This window comes from Mustela erminea, chromosome 1 (assembly GCF_009829155.1).
Source record: "Mustela erminea isolate mMusErm1 chromosome 1, mMusErm1.Pri, whole genome shotgun sequence".
NCBI lineage: Eukaryota > Metazoa > Chordata > Mammalia > Carnivora > Mustelidae > Mustela > Mustela erminea.
The window spans coordinates 113,831,025-113,851,995 of NC_045614.1; the positions used below are offsets into that span (position 1 = coordinate 113,831,025).

Below are 20,971 nucleotides of genomic sequence, written 5' to 3' on the forward strand. Positions count from 1 at the left end.
CCTTGGGGATAAAGGTCTTTATTCAACACAGTTATCTCACTCAATAACAAAATAACAGGAGGTTAACAACTCCCCTAAAGGTCTAGAGCAGTGTTCACGGCTGGCGGCAGGAACATGGTCCACTGACATAACAGAGGCAGCTCAGAGTCCCCGGCAGCCACTTAGAGGTCATAGTTAGGGTTCTTCCGAAGTATAACAAAACCTTCCAGAATGGGGGTGACAGGAAGAAACTCCTCAGTGGCCAATTCTGCCCGCTCCCCGTGGGCCAACAGTACTGGGGTTGTGTGTGTCTGGAACCCCGTGATAGTCTTAGGCTTGCCGGCCTGGCCTACCACATCCACTGCCTGTAGGGTGAGAAAATTGCAAGGGCAGGTGTAGCAGATGGGAGTGCAGCAATACCCCACTGCCCATACCAGTTTCAGAGAAGCAGGTATGTGTGCATTCTCCAAGTTCGAGAGCCCTCCCATCCGTTCAACCCCTCACCTGGCCCACACGGACAGACACTGGTAGCGGCCGCAGCTCCTCATCAAATGTAACCAGCATGCGGGGCTGCATGGCAGCCACCAATCCGTACAATACATAGTGAGATTTGCCCAGGATTACTGAGGGAAGAACAGAGAACAAACATGCATCCAGGCAGGCCTGACCTGAAATCTCGGTCCCCACTCCAGCCCTGACTCTTAATCCCTCAGTGGTTCAGCTGAACCCACACCCCTCCCCTCATACATGGTACCACAAACCGAAATACTCCCTTCTTATTCTGCCCACAGACTTCAAACTTAATAATTAATTTCCCTCAGTCACTTAGGAACAGACACTGGACTCAGCTCTTCATCCTCAAAAAATAAAAATTTCTGTGGGCCAGAACAAAAATGTGGGAGATGAATTTCATAAGGCCCTTCATAGGCCCAAAGAACATCAGGAACCCGGAGTGGCAGGGACCTAACAATTACAAGCTGGCCCTGGTAAGTAAGGGTGGAGATGGGGTCACGTGCCACTATAGGAGTCTTGACAGGAACTCACTGTTACGGACATCCAGGAAAGAGACAAGCACAGTGAGCAGTCCAGCCACAGCCACTTGACTCATAAGCTGCCGATCACTGTGGTAGGGGCAGAGGGTGAGTGTGCCCTTCCCTAAATGTGTCAAGCCCTGGGGGAAGGGGGTGGGGAGAGAAAGAGAAATAAGGGTCACATCTGAAGAGGTGTCACCTAACCTGGCCATATAGAAATCCACAACTCACTCACATCCTCCCTCCCAGCCAAAGTCAAGGTTCCCCTCATGTTACATGTCCCCCACCTTCCATCACCATAGACACGTCCCCCTTGTACTCTCAAAGGAAAAGAGTTCTATTCTTTACCTGTGCCAAGCGCACCATGAAGAGGTTGTTGGGGTCCTTGGCATGATACTGGGCTAACTGGCGCAGCATGGCAGCCAAACGGGCATTATTGGTACCTGGAAATGTTAACCATTACTGAGTTGAAAAAAAAAAGGTCTCAAACATTCCTTCAAGCTATTTCTGATCTTTTTCTGACCGATACTCACCACTGCCCACCATCCCCATGGCAAAGATGGAGTTGTAGGAAACTTCTGGGTCAGCATCATGAGAAAATTTGCTTAGGGTATCCAGGATGTTGAGTCGTGGATTTGAAACAGAGATTAGGGCCAGTGCTAAAGGTACAGCCCGTCGGAGTGTAGGCTCCCCGTATCTCAGCTGGTAATAAAAGACAATGCCAAAAGCATCACAAAAAGCAGTACAACAAACTCAGTTATAAGAACAGACTGATGGGTAAAAGCGGGACTTAGATCAAATTCTTGGAGAACAGGCATAGCAAAAAGACTATTTCTCCCCAGAGAAAACCCATCAGGAAAGTCTTCTCTGGGGGATCTCCAGGCACCAAAACCAGTATATTCCAATCTTCTCCATGCGATACTCACCAAGTGGCCAAAGGTTCGTAGTGCCATCTCTGCACCGATCTCTTCCCCCATAGCAATAAGGGCAATCCCCAGCACAGCCACTCCCTGCGATTGAAGAACCCAATAAGCTCGGGGAACAAAAAATTCACTCTTGACTCAAGTCCCGTGTTAAGAAGAAAAAGCTGTGCTGTAGGAGCTCATCCTTATGCCTCACATACAAACCCCAGCCTCAATACACAGCACCACCCAGAGGGGCGCTAAAACAAACCCAAACCCAGCTCTCCTGCTCCCCTACACACTTATCTTTGCTCAGAGCCTGACTCAGAGAGCGCCCAGCTGCCCACAGAACCTGATGTGCTCCCATGTCAGCAGGGGCTTCCTTCTTGTCCTTATCCTTCTTTTCCTTCTTGTCCTTGTCTTCCTCTTTCTCCTTGGAGTCAAAGTGTTCACTACAAATATGGAGCAGCTGCTGTACCTTCAGTACATTCCCAGAGCCTGCGCCATGGTGGTAAGGGTGACGAAGGAGAAAAACAAGGCACCAAAAGAAAGCTTATTCCAGGAATTGAACAAGCTAAAGAATCTAAAGCAGATCAGAACAACTGAGAAGGAGAATCAATCTGAAGGAAGGTCCAAGAGAGAAATAAGCAGTCCCTGGGGAAGCACAGAGACACAGACCTGCATAGGCACATACATCCACTAGCGTGTTGGCAAAACTGCGGAATGGCTCAGACACAACCTCCAGCGCCGCCAGGATTGCCTCAATGGCCTCGCCCTTGCCTGTAGGACAAATTAAGAGTGCTCCCATCTAGTACAGTTTTTGACACATAGGCCCCCCTGCTGTATCCAGTTACTGTCAGCCTTTGCCCAGAGAGACATCCCCTCACCCAGATGGTTGAGGCCCAGTCCAAGAGGAAGCCAACGGGCATAGGTGTCCTTGAGCTCAGTCTCTGACTTCTCCATGATGGTCTGAAGGATAGTGGAAGTGACATCTCCATTGCAGGATCCCACTGCTATCATTCCACAGGCTAGAGCCGTCACACCTGCCACCTAGAAATAGGAAAATCAGTATCATACATGTTAAGTTATTAAGTAGCTGTTTATCTATCTTGATTCAAGGCAGTCAATTCCTACAGGCTACTGTAACCACACTAGGTAATAATCCCTTTCTGATGGTAACTCAAAGTAACAAAAGCAACCAATCACTGAATATTTCCTATGTATCAACCACTATACCAACTGTTTTGCGTACTATTAACATTTAACCCTCTCAACAACCCCATGAAACAGGTCCTGCTGTTTTTAGTTTATTGATGAGAAAAATGAAACCTAAAGAAATTGAGTTACATGTCCAAGATCACACTGCTTGTAAACAGAGGTGGCATGATTTGAACTGAGGTCTTTCTGACTGAAGCTGTACTTTTAGCCACCATACCATATGTATCTATCACTAGAATGACTGCATAATTAAGAAAATTTAAGGTTGGGGTGACTGGGTGGCTCAGTTAGTTAAGCGTCTGAGACTTGGCTTGGCCTCAGGTCATGATCTCATGAGTCATGAGATCAAGCCCTGCGATGGGCTCCATGCTCAGCAGGGAGTCTGCCTGAACTTGAAGAGTCTCTCCCTCTGCCCCTCCCCCCCACACGAACCCTCTCTAGAATAAATGTTTCTTTAAAAAAAAAGAAAACAAAGAAAGCTTTAGGTTAGCCAATAAAAAAAAAAATGAGTGAGACAGAATCAGCCACCCCAAGCTGGATTAAGTTACTCCCCACTCTAGTCTGACTACTTCCTCACAGACCCCAAGGGCTGGAACTCAATACCAAAATGTTACCTCTAGCCTCAATACCACATGAGGTTTAAAATTCTAGCTCTAAAAGATTTCACTGAAGTGATACACACACCCCCATAAACACACAGTACACACACACACTTTTTTCACTACTTACCACAGAGAGTGCTAAGTCTCAGAGCACCTTCCATACCTCCCCTAAATGTCCAACATTCTCTCCTCACCTCCATACTAGACTTGGAATCTCCCATCACAGGCAGTAGCAGTGTTAGAACGTCTTCACGATTGGAGCCAGCATAAGCCAAGCCTAGCCTGCAAAAGCCAGGGAGAGGCAGTCCCAGACACACAACAAAGGACAGGACAAGGAAAGAACAAAAAGAGGACTGGTCATTTATTCCATATTTCAATAATCACCAAGAGCCAAATATTCAATAGACAGGGCTGTAGCCCTCGGCAATACAAAGATGAAAAGGACCCAGTTCCTGTTTTCACAAAGCTTACAAGTCAAGTACTACCACAAGAAGAAGCAAGAAGCTTTACCCAAAGATGGAACCAAGTCTCATGGTGTTGCTGTTGTGAAGAACATAGTCTGAGAGCAGTGCCAGAGCGGGGTCACACTCATTCCGGACCCCAGAGTTCACGATGCCACAGGCTAGAAGGGCTCCTGACTGCAAAATGCAAACAGATTCTTCACTCAGGCTACTCGACCTTCCCCACCACAATGGATACAATGTGGACTTCATTGCATTTCCACCTTAACTGGACTTAAAAACCAGGTAGACCTTACCAATGAAAGGGAGGCCCAGAGGGCCCTAGAACATGGTAGGAGAATGTCCCCATTAATGGGGTATGCCCAGACCCACCTTGATATAGTCCTCAGAGGAGTACAAGTACTTGTCAATCTGGGTGAGGCCACCATCAACATCCCACAACAGAATCATGCCAAGGGATGCAGCTGCACTCAACATTCCTATACCAAGAAAAAAAACTGTCAGTCTTAAAATGGCCCCACCCTGAGAAAATTATTACAAAGAGCTCTGTAAAAATACAGCCCTGGGGATCCCTGTCACAGTAAAACATGAACCTAGAAGGATAACAGAAATGATCAAAGCAGGGCACCTGGTGGCTCAGTGGGTTAAAGCCTCTGCCTTCGGCTCAGGTCATAATCTCAGGGTCCTGGGATTGAGCCCCACATCGGGCTCTCTGCTCAGAGGGAAGCCTGCTTCCCCCCCCTCTCTGCCTGCCTCTCTGCCTACTTGTGATCTCTGTCAAATAAATAAATAAATAAATAAATAAAAATCTTTTGAAAAAAATAAAAAGAGAAAAAGACATGATCAAAGCAACACAAAGATTGGGATGCCTGGGTGGTTCAGTTGGTTAAGCCACTGCCTTCGGCTCGGGTCATGATCCCAGGGTCCTGGGATTGAGTCCCACATCAGGCTCCTTGGTCAGCAGGGAGACTGCTTCTCTCTCTGCCTCTGCCTGCTTGTGCTCCCTCTCTCTCTCTCTCTGACAAATACATAAATAAATAAAATCTTTAAAAAAAAAAAAAAAAGGCAACACAAAGATAAAGTAGACATAAAGTTATACCATGGTCTTTGTTCTTGTAAAGCCATTTGTTGCCATCATCAGTCAGCAGCTTGTCTTGGCCAAAAGCAGCATTCACAAAGCCATTCACGAAAGAAGAGGCCAGGTTCATGCGGGCAGAGTCCACTTGAGAGCCACTGCCCCCAAACCCTGAATAGGAGGGAGAGGAAAGGAAATGAAAAAGGGTTTAGAGTAGGGCAAGAAAGACAAAGCATGGTGGCTGATCTCTGGCTCTAAACTGGCCACTTGGGATGCTCTATCTTTGCCCCCAACAGTGACCTGGAGAAAAGGTACATGTGAATTCTTAGCTCTATGGGATATATAAATATGTTAGGCCAAGCTATCACTCCAAATACAAGGGGCATAATTAAGAATCCTCCAGTCCTCACACACATGGAGATGGCTACTCACTGTTGTTCTCTAGATGGGTTTTATAGATGTCATCAGGCACTTTGGGCTCCATGATGTCCAGCTGAAGGGAAGTCAGAGAGTCACAACTGCTCCCCCACTATTCCCCCACTACCATCTCTTCTGCTATCCCACTGAATGGCAATTCTAACCAAGGGGAGTCTAGTCAAAGTTATAGTCAGGGACATGAAATGCCAGGTAGAACCACAAACAAACAAACAAAAAGGCCCTGATGTAAAAGGGCAGAGTCTCACCTCCCGAGCTAATGCCAAGAAGTTGCTGTTGAGCTGTACATTGGACATGATCTCTGTCAGGTCCTCATACTCCTCCACATCTTCACTAAGCTCCAGAAACACCCCATGCCGGCCAAGCATGAATGCCATCTGCTTCTGTACTACCCTATGGGAGATAGTCATCACATCTATTCAGTCCTCATCCATTAAGAAAAGCCCCTCATGCCTTAACCAGAAACTACAGGTCCCAGTTCTTCATGCAAATGCCTCATCCATGAGCTCCTCTCTTCCTTTGCCAGATTCCTTCCTACATACACATCCTTGCAGGAGGTGAAGATGTCTTCTACCAGCTCCATGTCATTGAGCATCAACGCCAATCTCAGAGCTTCAGGAAAGCGACTGAACTTTCGGAACACACCCAATGCACAGCGCAGCAGGGCAGAATTCTCAGGCTCAGGCACGTAATTTACACAACTACAGAGAGAGATATAACAAGGCAGTCAGGAAGTTCCAGGCATTCATTTACCACGTTTAATTCACTTATCCAAAATAAATACTGAATGCCTACTATATACGAGGAATTGTGCTAGATGCTTGACTACTAGGGAGACACAAAGTCTCCTTCCTCAACAAGCTCACACACCTCAACAAATCAACTGCAGTTAATGGCGCTGAGAGAACAAAGGAGGAACAACTGAGAGGGAAATGCTGAGGAGGCTAGGCCTTCCACCCAGCCCCACCATGCTCGCTCACCTGGTAAGATAGAGGCAGACCTTTGCATACGCATTCTCATCTATGTCCTTCTCCAGCATATCCACCTGCTCGATTTCCATGAGCAGGTCACAGGCCTCGTGCTCTGCATTATGGGCCATATTGTAGGGGACAATCTCCTTCACCAGGGTCAGCAGTGGTTCCCGTTGTGTCTTTTCCGCATCATCCAGCTCCTGCCACTCCTTAGCCACTTCCCCTGCGAGATGCCTATGGATAGAACCAAGATCATTTAGGGGAGGAGGGGGCACAGGCACAGCTTCACAGGAAGCACTTCTGTGACCCAAGGAATTCAGTGTTTGGGAAATGCAATATTCTGGTACTCCAAGAAAGAACTCAGAATTATGTCTCAGAACCCCTTTGGATTCTCAAGAAGAAAGGTCTTACCTGACATACTCGTGACCCCATGACGCCAATTCCTCCTGGGAACCCACCAGCCGATACTTGAGGCACTCACGTTCCCCACTCATGGTCATGGCCAAAACAGAGATGATGTCAGCAGCAAAACGCTGTAAAGAAACCAGTGCTTTAGGGGCACGTGGGTGGCTCAGTGGGTTAAGTCTCTGCCTTCAGCTCAAGTCATGATCTCAGGGTCCTGGGATCGAGCCCCTACATCAGGCTCTCTGCTCAGCAAGGAGCCTGCTTCCCCCTCTATCTGCCTACTTGTGATTTCTCTCTCCGTCAAAAAAATAAATAAAATCTTAAATAAAAAAATTTAAAAAAAGAAACCAGTGTTTTAAAGTCAAATCCAGGTTAAGGGGAGTGGGACATTATGGAGTTAAGATTACGGTCACTATCCCCCAAATTAAGTTGTAATTATCCCCCCAACTTTGTATTAGAAATTTACATATTTTATCTAAGCTAAGCCTCAAGATAACCCTAAGGTTGATGTTGCTATCTCCCTTTTAAACCAATATGGCTGAAGAATGGTAACAAGGAGAGAATGAAGAAAAATGAAGACTCTGAATTTTATTCTAGGTGCAATTATGAACTATTAAAAAGTTTTAAGCAGACAACATTTTCACAGTCTAAAAAGGTCACTGTGACTGCTATGTGAAAAACAACCTAAATCAAGAACAAAAAGGTGGCAGCCAATTAGGAGACTGTTGCAGTTGTCTAGGTTGACTGAAGATTTCCTGGATTACTGTTGTACTAATAGAGAAATGACTGAACTAGAAAACAAGTTTTCTAGTTCAAAGTTTTCTAAACTGAAACAGAAAACAAATGAACGTACACAGAATATAAAAGAAACAGAAAAATCAAGGTTAAACATAAGTTTAAAATAGATCATGAGTGGTGTCTGGCTGGCTCAGTCAGTACAGCACGGGACTCTTGATCTTGGAGTCGTTGAGTTCAAGCCCCACCCTTGGCACGGAGATTACTTTAAAAAAAAAAAAAAAACCCCAAGATCCACCATAAATGGCAGAAAACAGTGTATTCTAAGAAGGTAATCCTTCTGTCAGCGCTTATGTCAGTACTTTGACTATGACAGCTCAGTTCAACCAGCATGGATTTCAGGTCTATTAGGCTTCCTCTGACTCTCCATGAGCCCCACAGTCTAGATGAAAAGGAGCTCCTAAGCTAGGCCTCCACCAGCTTCTGAAACAGTTTACCTTATTCTCCCCAGGGGCCATGTTCTCATAGATTTCCTTCAGTTTGCCATAGTGTGGACGCAGAAATTTGAGAGGCTTGGGTACAGAAGTCATGGAAGTTGTAGAAGATCGAATTTGCCTCCGCAGCTCCTCCAGGGCTGGTCGGTACAGGGATGTGTCCTTCTCCTGATCAGGAGAGGTCAGAGCTGAGAGTCACATCTCTCAAGTCATAACACAGAAGTGTTTAACAAACAACTCCCCTAAGAGAGTAGCTGTGTCTTATTCATCTGTGATTCCCCAACTCCCTTCTCATTGCCTGGTATGAAAACAAATGATCCTAGTTAAGAGTAGAATTAGAAAGCTACTTCTGTAGCTTGAAATATCCTTTGAAATATCCTTTGTAATTCTCTTATCCCACAACAGCATCACAATGCAACCCTAACAGTCCATCTTTCCTCATAACTCATATAGGAATTGTTGCCCCAAAATGGAATAAAACAAATACGCAGGAAAGATCCGAATAGGTACCCATTCCTGTCAACATCATGACTCACCCCCAGTCGTTCCACGAGCATCTCCAGTTCATCCTGAAGTTGTTTGTCCTCCTCAGACTGAGGGTTGGGGGAAGAAGTTCATCAAGAGAAGAAATCCCCAACACATCCTCCTCCCATTCACCCTGGGGCAGGTAGAGAGTGAGCCTGCCTCCTTAGGAGGGACCAGGTGGACACAGAAAGAGAGCAGGAATGGCACCTTGGCTGCTGGACCACACCACTTGAGTGCCATACTAAAAAAGGGCGGTGACAATGACCAGCCCGGGCTCACTTCACGAGTCGGTGGTGAGGGCTGATGGGGTCGGCGGAGGCGACAGCGCGAAATGGAGAATGAGGGACAGAGAGTGCCAGGAGCCCCGAGGATCGCCCCATCCGCCCTCTCCCGGACGCTGCGAGGCCGTTTAGAGTCCGGCCCAAGGCCTGCGGGGCCGCGGTGACTCAGCCCCGCGGCCTCCTCCGCCGGATCCCAGGGCCGCGCCTCACCAGCTCCTGTTCTTTGTCCTTGTCGCCAGCATCTCGCCGCTCCTTGCCGCTCGGCTTCTCGTCCGCGACGCCCTGTGCCGTCGCTGGGGGTTGCTGAGGCTGCACCGGAGCCTTGTCCCGGCCACCCTCCTCCATCTCCGCCACCACTGCCGGCCAGCTGCGCGCGCACCCCTCGCACCGCCCCGTTTCCCATATGGCTTTGCGCACGTGGCCTACGGCGCCCCGCCTCCTGAACGCGCCTGCGACCGGAAACGCCGCTGGGACCCACCCACTCCCGCTACCTGGGAGACCCCGCCCTTGGGCCCCACCCACGGAAGCTGTCCCAAAACTACAATGTCTATCTCCGGGCGAACGCTGGGTGCCGCCCGGGCATGGACCGGGACTTTCCTGAACGCTACCCGACGGTGCAGTCTGCAATCTGAGTACACTAGCTGCGTTGCGGTGGATGTACAAGCTTCGAGCCAAGAGACCGCCCGTAGTGTTTCCCCACAGCGGTGTGAATAGTACCCACAGTGACAGGCCAGTTGGCTGCGTGGTGGGACAGACGTACGAAATTCTTCAAAGCTGGAATCGATTGCCTGCCGTCTGTGTGAAATCTGTAATCTGTATCTACTGCCTCCCACACACCACGGTGGAATATTAACCTCATCACGTGCCTCCGCAACCGCCCTCCTCCCCCGGCGTTGAAGGACAGTGCCCTGCATATTATTTGGAGGCTATAGCTGCAATCTTAAATCCAGGCTTGAAATCTATGAATAAAATACAGTCCTATGCTCCAATGCTAAATTCTGGAACTAAAAACAGATCAAGACAAAGTCTTTGCCTTCAGTCTCATGGCTTTTGGTCTCCCTCACCCTGTTTTGACTTAGAAGGGGTGTGACAGATACTGTTTCTGTCAGGACTAGTTTTGAATGATACATACATAATGTTCTCACGGTCTTTTTTTTTTTCCTTTTCTTCTTCTTTTCAAAGATTTTATTTATTTATTTGACAGAGAACACAAGTAGCAGAGAGGCAGGCAGAGAGAGAGAAGCAGGCTCTGCACTGAGCAGAGAGCCCGATGCGGGGCTCGATCCCAGGGTCCTGGGATCATGACCTGGGCCAAAGGCAGAGGCTTTAACCCGCTGAGCCACCCAGGCGCCCCTCTCACAGTCTTTTTAATTTGGTTAGGCTGTGTCCGTTTCACAGAAGAAATCATGTAGTAAGTAGTAGAATCAGGATTTGAACCTTGATCATTCAGTCTTCTAAGCTCTTGATTGCTTCAAGCAAACCTCCATGTTTCTTCTTCGTTTGGGTTATGTGTAGGCATCCAGAGCGTGGGAAAAGAGGAAATAACTCCTCCCCCTCTCATCTGGTGGGAATACCCACCATTTGGCCTGGAGTCTTTATTGTGGGTTCTGAGGCATTAAAGAATGCAGGAATTGTTTTTCAAAAAACAGCTAGCACAGCATGGTTAGCACTGAATGAATGTTGCCTAAATATATGTATGCATATAAATGTATGGCTCATTTTTAAAACCTGTGCTTTTTTCATTCAGTGCTTGGATTCTGGGAACCACCTTCCATTTCCATCACCAATGACTTCCCTAACCCTGGTCTGCTGACAGAAGCTGAGCAGTCTATGACTGTTCTGCCTATTCTTTTTTTTTTTTTAAGATTTTATTTATTTATTTGAGAGAGAGACAGTGAGAGAGAACATGAGCGATGAGAAGGTCAGAGGGAGAAGCAGACTCCCCATGATGCTGGGAGCCTGATGTGGGACTCGATCCCGAGACTCCAGGATCATGACCTGAGCCGAAGGCAGTCGTCCAACCAACTGAGCCACCCAGGCGCCCCTGTTCTGCCTATTCTATCTCTGGCTTCAAGATGTCAGTACAGGGGCGCCTGGGTGGCTCAGTGGGTTAAAGCATCTGCCTTCAGCTCAGGTCGTGATCTCAGGTCCTGGAATCGAGCCCCGCATCGGGCTCTCTGCTCAGCAGGGACCCTGCTTCTCCCTCTCTGCCGGTCTTCCTCTCTGCCTACTTGTGATCTCTGTCAGATAAATAAACAAACAAAATCTTAAAAAAAAAAATGTCAATACATTGTCATGCTTTCTTCAGTCATCAGTAGAGTTATTCCTCCTAAATCTCTCCTTTTTCCATGACTTCCTTCTATCAGATCTCAGATTTTGTCTTTTATACCAGTTGTATCTCAATCAGTACCTTAGAGGAGATGGGGTGATGATGTGACACAAAGCACAGTCTGTCAATAGCAGATGCCTCCTGATGAAAATTGTATGTTTGTTGTACTATTTTTCAACTTACTTGTGTGTTTGAAATGTTTCAAAGTAGGGGTGCCACGGTGGCTCAGTCAGTTAAGTGCCTGCTTGGGTCAAGATCTCAGAGTCCTGGAAACAAGCCCCACATTGGACTACCCACTCAGTGGGAAGTCTGCTTGTCTCTCTACATCTGCCCTTCCCCCTGCTTGTACTCACTGTTTCTCTCTCTCTCTCTCCCTAAAATAAATAAATATATAAAATCTTTTTTTTTTAAGTTTCAAAATTTAAAAAGGGGGGGGGGAGAACATAAGCTTTAGAGAGCAACAAACCTAGTGTGTAAAACCATGGGAAGCCTCTCACTAGCTGTGATACTTGGGCAAGCTTCCTAACCTCTCCCAACCTGGTTTCTGCCTTTATGAAATGTGAGTAATAAAGTATCTTGCTTGTAAGCTATGTGTTGAAAATGAAATAAGACATTGTATATAAAGTGCCTAGCTGGGTTTCTGACAACTGAAAAAGAGCCTGTTGTCATTTTCAATCACCTCAAATCTGCAGGGCTGAGATATTGTTTGGGTGGGGGGCTGAGATATTCTTGTTCTCTGCTCCCTACTTCCATGTACTTAAGCCCCCAGTCCTCTCTAGCCAAACTCACATATCTGACAGGTATTTCCAAGGCCACATGATAACATTGATGTCCTACTTCAAGCTTCATTTCAGTCAAATTGCCCTCCCAGAAGTACTCCTTCCTACCATTTAACCAAACTCCCAGCCTTGTGGCCAAATTGCTCTCTATACCAGGGACATCCCATCACCTGTCCCTTTCCTAGCACCTTCCTTCAAATTGCATCTACAAGCCATGCATGCTGTCCCCAAACTCATGGCTTGAGCCATAGAGCTACATGTCTTAGGGATGGTTCCACCAATGTGAAAACTTTGCAACCCAAAACATCATTTACATAACATGGGAAGTGCTCCTGGCAGGACACAGCATTGCAGAGTTTCCACTGGGTTCCTACTTTCATTGTGTGATATTTCTCAAATAGATTGCACTGTGACCTTTCTGACTTCTAATCCTCAGAACTGACAGCAGGTGTTACAATCTTCTCTTCTCACGTGTACTGTTACAGCTTCCCTTCTCCAGACTCTCACCTTACATCATGCCCCTTTCACATGATCATCCTATCATCATTTCTGAACATGCCTTGCCCCTTTAAGATGATTGGCCTTTTCGGGGCGCGTGGGTGGCTCAGTGGGTTGGGCCTCTGCCTTCAGCTCAGGGCTTGGTCTCAGGGGTCCTGGGATGAGCCCCACATCAGGTTCTCTGCTCAGCGGGGAGCCTTCTTCTTCCTCTCCCTCTGCCTGTCTTTCTGCTTACTTGTGATCTCTCTGTCAAATTTTTTTTTTAAATCTTAAAAAAAAAAAAAGATGATTGACCTCTTCACAATGCTAGTCCTTCTGTGTAGAATGCCCTTCACTGTTTTCTGGCTAGCAATTCTCCCATCCTCTGTACTAAAGTTCAGTGTCACCTACCTAGAAAGTTTTTCCTGTTCTACTCTTTAATTTATTCATTTCTTCCCTGTGCTCCCACCATGTGTAATATATCTCTCTTTCTCCCTAGAATCTGAGCTATTAGGGACAGGAACTGTTTTTTATTCACCTTTTGTCCCTAGCACCAACCTAATGCCTGGCTTGTGGTGAGCCTTGATAAATATTTATTGAATGAATGAATTCATTTTGCATTCATCTTCAGGTCATCTTTACATATAATAATGGCCCATTGGGGGCTCTTTAGAGGTCAGATCTGGATGTCAAGAAACTGTTGGGATTTTCTATTTGTGAGTCATGATAGGCACACTGAAAGTGTGCTTATTTTATGAGACTGTCTTCCAACCTAAAATTTCCAGAGGGCTTCCAAGTATGAAATCATAGTGTCTGACATATGTTGCCTTATTGTGCGTGGGAACTGGTCAGACCTCTCAATGGGACAGTGCAAGGTATGGCCCAACACGTTACCAACAGCTGCTCTCATGTGTCCACCAGGAGCACCACCCTTTATTACCTCTTCTGCCTTAACACACCAGAGCATATCACAGATGCATATTCATCGGTTTGGCAGGGCCATTAGGGTGAAGGTTACACCTGTCAGCCGATGTTCACCGTGCCTTGGCTCTGGAAACAAGCACCTGCGAGTGTTCAACAAACAGGTGCTACTTGGCTTAATTTCAGCTCAACATGTGATTAGGTTTCCTGCAGTTAACTGGATGTCACTTACGCCTGGTCCAGGGATGCTGGGTGGCGTGGAAACCCACCTGCTGATGAGGGTCTGGCTTAGAAGTGCAATGACACTGACCAGAAGACAGATTTCTATGCATAAGTCTAAACTCAGTCATGACCCAGAAGACTAAATGGTGGTGATTAAAAACATCTGAGCTCCACATCTGATTTTAATGCAATCTATCTTATCTGCCACTGGAAGTTATATAATTTTTTTCTCTTAGTTTCTCCACTTGTAAAATAGACAAAATTACAGGACCTATTTATAAGTTGTGGGAACCTAGTGAGATTTTTTCAAGTGCTTAGCATGGGCTTAACAAAATAAGGCCTCAGTAAATGAAAGCTGACCTTTGACCTTTCTGGAAATATGGAGTTTCAGTGCCATAGTGACCCACTGGTCAGCTTCCTAAACTGGCCTCTAAAATCAGATATGAGGGGAAGGCCCGCCAAGACTCTCTCCTCCCTCATTAAGACCTCTGACATACAAATCTCATTCTCTGTGCAACACCCAAAATTCACATGTCATTTCTTAATATTTCTTAATAGTTGCTAAGCTCATGAATTCACTTCTTAAAACACTAAGTGCTGAACTGGTCCTCAGAGATCATCTCATCCAACCTACTGGTCTTACAGAATGCTAAGGACACTGAGATCTGGAGAGGGGATGAGCCTAACATCACCCAGCTAAGAAGTCGCAGATCTGGAGCCAGAAGCAGGTTTCCAGATGTGATGGCCCTCCTCTTTTCCATACACTTTGCTGTCCCTCCCAGAGTCATGGTCTCAGAGGCTCAGACATCTTTTCCCTCGGTCTTAAGGTTCCTGAGGCCACGGTCTTTCTTTCTGAACAGTCGGCACCTCCAAGGATGACAGGGGCCCACATATAACTCTTGATGGGGGCAGGACACAGGGGCAGGAAACAGCCTGTGGGACACATGTACCATCACCCAGGGCCCCAGTAGTAATCACTGCCAAAGCTTCACTTACCCTCCACAGATCCACCCTTACTTGGACTTTGGAAATACTGACTTTTAAAGACAATTGAGATGACTCTTTCCACTGTCACTGTTTTGCTCTGGTTCTCATTTTACAGATAAAGAAACTGAGGCTCATGGAAGTAAGGGAACCAGGTCAGGCTCATAGAGCTATCCAATCTTTGAGTTCAAGACAGGTCTCTTTGACTGCAGTAAAGTGCTCAGGGTTAGATCTGTAAAATGGAAACTAGAGCACTTACAGAATGAGGTGGCTGTGAGGATCGGACAAGCTCGTGAAGGTAAACCTGATAATACAAGAACCACCTATGGGAAGGAACCATCTTATTCATCTTTGCATCACCAGTGCCTTGCACACTGTTGGTAACCAATACACTTAAAAAAAATTCCATGAGTGCATAAGTTAATAAATGAATGAATGAATAAAAAAATGACCCGCCCAACAGAGGCACCTGGAACACAAGAGTTATTGAACAAATTCTCCTGTGCCTCCCTTGTTCTGCAGGGTGGCAGCCAGACCCGCAGGCTCCATGCCTGGCACCTGGCAGGCCTCAATGTGTGGTGGGGCAAGTGACTCTCAGGAGTACTGGGCCTTCAAGGCCATGGGGAAATGCATGTCTTCTCGGCCATAAGCGGAGGGCGTACTCTGAGACGCAGGTAAGGGCTGCCCATCTTCCAAGCTGACCTTGGCCCAGTCGTTAGCCAGACTCCGTGTTAGGCCTGGCTACATGCGGCAGTGGAGGGCAGAGGCAAACCCTTCCAGCTATAGATGAGCCAGTGATGGGGATATGACCACCCAAGGAGGTCATCTGCCCAGCCCAACTCAACTTCCTTCTATTCTTCCATCCTGCCTCTCCTCTGTCTTCCTGGGGCTGCATATGTCAGTCCTCTTTGTCTGGTGACTGAGTAAATGGGCATCTAGAAGAGTGCCTCACAGAGTAGGTGCTCAATAAATATCGGCGGGATGAGCGAATGAATGAACGAAAACAGGACTGAAGGAAGAGACGGGCTGACTGATGTGTGTCTATTTATTGGCACAGGTTCCTACAGGGCCAAGACTACCCCCTTCCCTGTAAAAATCAGCTCTGTTCTTCTCTCTCCCTGCTCTATCTGCTTCTCTGCTCAGGCCAGGGAGGGCCAGTGCAGTCCCTGTGACTCGTTCCCCAACACACAGGAACCAGCTTTCCCCTTACATACACACCACACGTACTTCCTCTATGAGCCCAGGGAAACTGGGAGGCAGCAGGTGGGCTTGTCTAGGCCTTCAGGCTTCCACTAAGAGCTGAGCACAGCTAGTCTGCCAGTGAGGGTTGGCAGCAGTATTGGGAGAAGCGGCATAAGGAACATGGGTTGGGGGGTAGCCCCTGAGAGTGGAGTTGAAAGGGGCTGGGTCCACTCCCAAGCGGACACTGAGTGGGCCTCAGGGAGAAGTATGGGAGGCACACCACCCAGGCCCTGTGTGGTCCGAGTGCAGCAGGCACAGCAGGCCCCAAGGCCACCAAGTCAAGTGATCTTAGGACTGCAAGAGGCAGACTCCTTTCCGTGGGAGCTGATGCCCCCTTCTCCCCCAGTCCTCTTCCAGGCAGGGTGACATGGAAGGATGTCACAGTGAATGGTGGGGGCTCTGCTGGAGGCAGGGGAACCCCCGAAGCAGAGGCACAATGTGGTGTTTGAGGGAGGAGCGGAACTCATATCACCTGCGGTGTGGAGGGGCTGGACTCAGCGCAGCTGGCATTCGCCTTCTCTAAACCTGGAGCAAACAGCCTTGCTAGGCAAGCTGTCCCAGGTCCTGGCAACAGCGAGCTATATCTCCCCAGCCCCAGGTCTACCACACCTCACACAGCTGCCCTGGGTTCATGGGGGAGCCAACAGGGCAGCCGAAGTGCCGTAGGAAGTCACGGGAGTTGGAGAGAGTGCCCAGCACACGGAAGCGGGCAGGGCTGTGGGGGTCGGTCACCAGCCCCTCGTGAGAGCTCTCGGGTGTGCGGACTGAGCACCACACCTGCAGGCCAGGACAGACACGGGGACATATGGTGTCTAGTGCAGACGGGGGTGTGCCACAGACTGGGCTGCGGCAGAGCCATCCTGGGGATGCAAACCACCACTGCCCCAGCCCCTCCGCTCAGGAGGCCTCCAGGACACAGCCGGCATCTCCGCCACATGCCCTTGTTATCAGCCTCGAGGGAGGGACCCTGCCTCCCCAATTCCTTGAGGGCCTTCCAAAGCTGCCCTGGACACTGGGTTGCCAAGGATGTACACATCTGAGGGGAAGAATCACGCCCCTCAGAGGCTGAGTGTGGTAGTGCAAAGTGTCTTGAAGAGCTCCCCTTGAGTCCTTGCTCTGACCCTTACTTTGTTCCGGGGTAGCTGTGGATGAACCACACTCTATCCCCAAGCTTTAGTTGCCTCCTCCAAAGCTACCTTACAGGACTGTGGTGGGGATCAATCCCGTACCCTAACCCCTGCCCCTCAAACAGGGAAGTCCTGGCCTTTGGGATCTGTAAAAGCCTCCCGCAGAGTTCTCCTTCTTCGGGACTCCAGACACGCTTTCAAGCTCTGGGCACCAGACCTTCCCAGGCCACCTTCCATACCCCACCTACAGCCCCATTTCCCAGTCCCTTTCCTGCATGACCCAGACTTCTAATGACATGCCCAGAGGGAGTGGGAGAGGGGCAGGCCCCAGATCTTCCAGGACAGCAATACCTGGGCAAATCCCACAAAGAAGAGCTGGTGATTGGTGAGCCCCACAGCTGGCAAGCGCTGCTCCTCCCCGTGCTTCCTCAGCCACGCTTTGTAAGCCTGCAGTCAGGCACCAGGGTGGCAAGTCCATCAGGGCTCACCCACCACTGCCACCCACTACCCACCCCCCCACACAGGTGGGCCTCAGCCACTGGAGGCCCACCAGCCACTCACATTATAGGCAGCCTTAAGTCCCCCATTGTCAGCAATGTTCTCCCCTAGCGTCTGGCGGCCGTTGAGCCTCTCCCCGTGGACTTGGTACTGGCTGTACTGCTCCTCCATGCAGGCTGTGTGGTTCCGGAAGGCCGCCAGGGACTCATTCTGCCACCAGGGCCGCAGGTTCCCTTCCTTGTCATATTCGCGCCCTGAGAAGAACTAAATCTTGGCACCTCACCATGACTAGGGCAGGCTTCCACCAGCAGCCAGGCTCCCTGTGGCCAGCTCCCAATATTCCAAGGCCTTGCAAGAACCCCTAGGAATTCTAGGCTGGGGGGTGTGGTTGTGGGCAACTCCAGGGGCCTCTACCTTGGTCATCAAAGGCATGTGTCAGCTCATGGCCCATCACCACACCGATGCCACCAAAGTTCAGGGCCCTGGTGGGTGATGAATGTTGCATGAGGACATGGTGGGGGAACTTCTGGACCCCACCTCCAGCCCTGGGTCCAGCTTCCCCATGGGCCCAGGCCCCAGCACCCAGCCCCTCCTGCCACAGACACACTTGGGGTGGTTACGGGTATAGAAGGGGGCCTGCAGGATGCCGGCAGGGAAGACGATTTCGTTCTTGGTTGGAAGGTAGTAGGCATTCACTGTCTGGGGGGTCATGCTCCACCTGGGAGAGCAAGAGGGAGAGGCTGAGGCTCCTGACTCTCCTGACACCCCTCCCAGCCCAGCAGCCCTGACCTACCTCCTGCAAAGACCTTGTGCTTCTGGTTTGAGATGTCTTGCCACCCCCTTCCCCAGCCCCAGAAAGCTCCCCTATCTCTCCTGCTGCCCCAAGTATCTATAGCCCCCCGTTCTCACTGGTCCCGGCTGGGAGGCTTGCGGAGCTGGTCAGCCATCACCTTAGCAGAGAAATTGTACAAATTCAACATGTTCTGGAAGAAGGAATCTTCAGAAACTTCATACTGTGGGAGTGGCGGGAAGCAGAAAGCAAGCAAGACAACATGTGGGAGAAGAGAATAGTCCCAGTTTGGCTACTAATTAGCAGCTCTCTGAGCCTCAGTTTTCCTCAATGGCAAAATAGGAATGAAATGTTTAGGAAATACAAAGCGCCAATACTTAATGAGTATTTACGTTGCTGGTGCTTTACTAGTTTACATCCTGCCTCCTAGCTTCACAACAAACCCCATCCCTGTTTTACAAACGGAGACACTCAGACCCAGAGAGGTTATATAACTTGTCCAAGGTTACACAGGTAGGTAGGATTTGGGAACACTGCATTCTGCTGTTGGCTAGCCTGCAGCCTGGCACAGAGCCAGCATGTGAACAGCTTGCACTTGCCTCTGGAAGGACCCAACAGGGACTTCCTTCCCTCCAAGGGCTTGAGCCCCAATTACTGAGCCAAGAATAGAGCCCCCCCTCACCTCGGAGATGAAGTTCAACACTGGTGAGCCCAGGTACTCACCCCATCATAAATATCATCCAGCTCTTTGGGCTCCAGGATGAAGTCCGGGAAACCAATCATATCATATATAGCGTCCGCCTGAAGAGACCAGGTTAAGGGTTTCCCTTCCCCGGCTCCGCCCCCCAAAACTGCATCCTCCATCCCCACCTGAAGATGGCGCCCCAACCCTGGCCACGGCTCACTTTCTCCTTGGCTGCCTGGCGGGTCTTCTCGTCCATCCAAACCAGCTGCCCCAGGGCCTCCTCGAAGGCTGTCCTGATCTCGCTGATCATCCCTTCAGCCTGGACGGAAGGGGGTGTAAGGTGGCTTTCCACTGCACTGATGCATTCTTCCCCCCTCTCCCCCAATCCACCCCAGTGCCCCATCCCTGTCCTTCCAGGGGAGCGTCCGGGGGTTGGGGGCGGGACTGCAATAAGGCTGAGCATCTTGGGAAGATGAGGAGGAAACACCGTTTTGGTGAAGGTACTGAGATGGTGGATGGCTTTTTTCTAACTAATAAAAAAAATTAACTGACAATAAGTTAATTGAATTAATAGAATTTAATATAATGTGTTGACTTTTATCTGATTATGGAAGGAAGGCTTAATAGCAGAAAATATGGGAAGCTGAAAAGAGGCGACGAGGAAACAGACCACTTATAATCCCATCACTCAGAGATGACTCCTTTTAAGATCTTGATTATCTCCTTTGAGAGTCTTTCCCTGCCTGGATATACATATATAACAAGGAATTGTGTTGTGCAACATACACATATCTTGTCAACTACTTTGTTTTTTGACTTGACATTATATCATGAGTTTTAGGTGGCCTCATAATCCACCCTAACCACAACCTTTCTTCCAGTCTCTATGATTAGACATTCCAGCTGTTTTCATTTCTGCCTATTATAAACCACACTGCAAGAACCATTCTTGCAGATAATACTTGAAGCACACTCATTATCATCTCCTAATAAATAAATATTATTTTCCTAGCCCTATAGGCAACATAAACTCATTGTAGAACATTTGGGAAATACAGAGAACTTTAAAGGACAAAAAGAACCCCTCCTAATCTTCCCACCCAAAACAGTTACTATTCATTTATTGATGAATTTCCGCTCAGTACCCCACCCCTTCATGTACACACATGAATGAACTAAAACAAGGACTAGTGTTGGAAGAACCTCGAAGACTCACGATTTCCTTGCTTTGCCGGTCAAACGTGGCCTTCACAAAGAGGGAGCCCAAAGCGAAGCCAAGTGCGTCGTCCGTGTTGGAGATGCAGGTCTGCCACCTTGGCGTGCAGGACTGTAAGGGACAAAGAGCCAGGCCTCCCAGAGATGGCTCTGCTCTCCAGTCTGAGGGCCCTTCTCTTCTCTGTCTCTGGGGCCAGACCTCTCACCCCTGAGCAATGGTAACCTGGGCTTGGGGGGTTGCTGCCCTCTCTCCCTCAGACTCCAGGGGAAACAAAGGGCCGAACTGAAAAGTGTGCCAACTCCAGCAGCAAAACCACAGGAAGAGCATGTGTGCTGCCCACTCTGTGCTTAGTACTCTCCCCCTCTTTAGTTTCTAAGAGCCCCATTAGGGGCCGGAAGTTTCTTTGCTCAGCTCCATATCCCAGGCTTATATCCAGTCAGTCCCCCATGCCAGAAACACACAGGTCACCAGCTTTCTCCATCTCCCTATCCCCACATACAATCTATCACCAGTGTCTACTACCCCAACTTCTTGGCACTCTTCCCAGTCCATCACTTTGCCACTTCCCTGCCCAAAGATTGCAGTCA

The 20,971-nt window shown here is 48.7% G+C and overlaps 2 protein-coding genes across 11 annotated transcripts in view; both read right to left on the minus strand.

Moving 5' to 3' along the window:
- Positions 1-9,515, minus strand: PSMD2 (proteasome 26S subunit, non-ATPase 2). Its single transcript, XM_032338878.1, has 21 exons — positions 9,325-9,515; positions 8,845-8,901; positions 8,312-8,476; positions 7,086-7,207; positions 6,684-6,908; positions 6,246-6,404; positions 5,952-6,096; positions 5,701-5,761; positions 5,293-5,439; positions 4,566-4,672; positions 4,243-4,370; positions 3,927-4,014; positions 2,800-2,962; positions 2,591-2,692; positions 2,265-2,410; positions 1,937-2,020; positions 1,544-1,712; positions 1,359-1,453; positions 1,024-1,150; positions 484-602; positions 1-344 (listed from the first exon to the last, which is right to left on the minus strand). Exons 1-21 carry the CDS (start codon positions 9,457-9,459, stop codon positions 162-164), a joined length of 2,727 nt encoding a protein of 908 aa, XP_032194769.1. The 5' UTR covers positions 9,460-9,515; the 3' UTR covers positions 1-161.
- A 6,895-nt stretch (positions 9,516-16,410) lies between these two features.
- Positions 16,411-20,971, minus strand: part of LOC116588183 (endothelin-converting enzyme 2) — a 31,142-nt gene continuing 26,581 nt past the window's right edge. For 7 of the 10 annotated variants that reach the window (XM_032339039.1, XM_032338978.1, XM_032338997.1 and 4 more), the window contains 9 exons: positions 20,385-20,495; positions 19,389-19,487; positions 19,207-19,284; positions 18,603-18,706; positions 18,301-18,411; positions 18,108-18,175; positions 17,757-17,947; positions 17,547-17,642; positions 16,411-16,845 (listed from right to left, as the gene is read on the minus strand). In XM_032339039.1, the coding sequence (XP_032194930.1) occupies positions 16,669-16,845; positions 17,547-17,642; positions 17,757-17,947; positions 18,108-18,175; positions 18,301-18,411; positions 18,603-18,706; positions 19,207-19,284; positions 19,389-19,487; positions 20,385-20,495 (1,035 nt within the window). In that variant the 3' untranslated portion in view covers positions 16,411-16,668. The remainder of the gene's footprint in view (positions 16,846-17,546; positions 17,643-17,756; positions 17,948-18,107; positions 18,176-18,300; positions 18,412-18,602; positions 18,707-19,206; positions 19,285-19,388; positions 19,488-20,384; positions 20,496-20,971) is intronic. The other 3 variants (XM_032338963.1, XM_032339007.1, XM_032339015.1) reach the window with 3 other exon arrangements.

Bases quoted from the DNA above. Each gene is read 5' to 3' on its own strand.
- PSMD2 (XM_032338878.1), bottom strand. From the start codon at position 9,459: ATGGAGGAGGGTGGCCGGGACAAGGCTCCGGTGCAGCCTCAGCAACCC. The intron at 8,902-9,324 runs GTGAGGCGCGGC...CCCAACCCTCAG, and splicing joins AGGACAAAGAACAGGAGCTG to TCTGAGGAGGACAAACAACT. The intron at 4,673-5,292 runs GTATAACTTTAT...TTCTTGGTATAG, and splicing joins TTACAAGAACAAAGACCATG to GAATGTTGAGTGCAGCTGCA.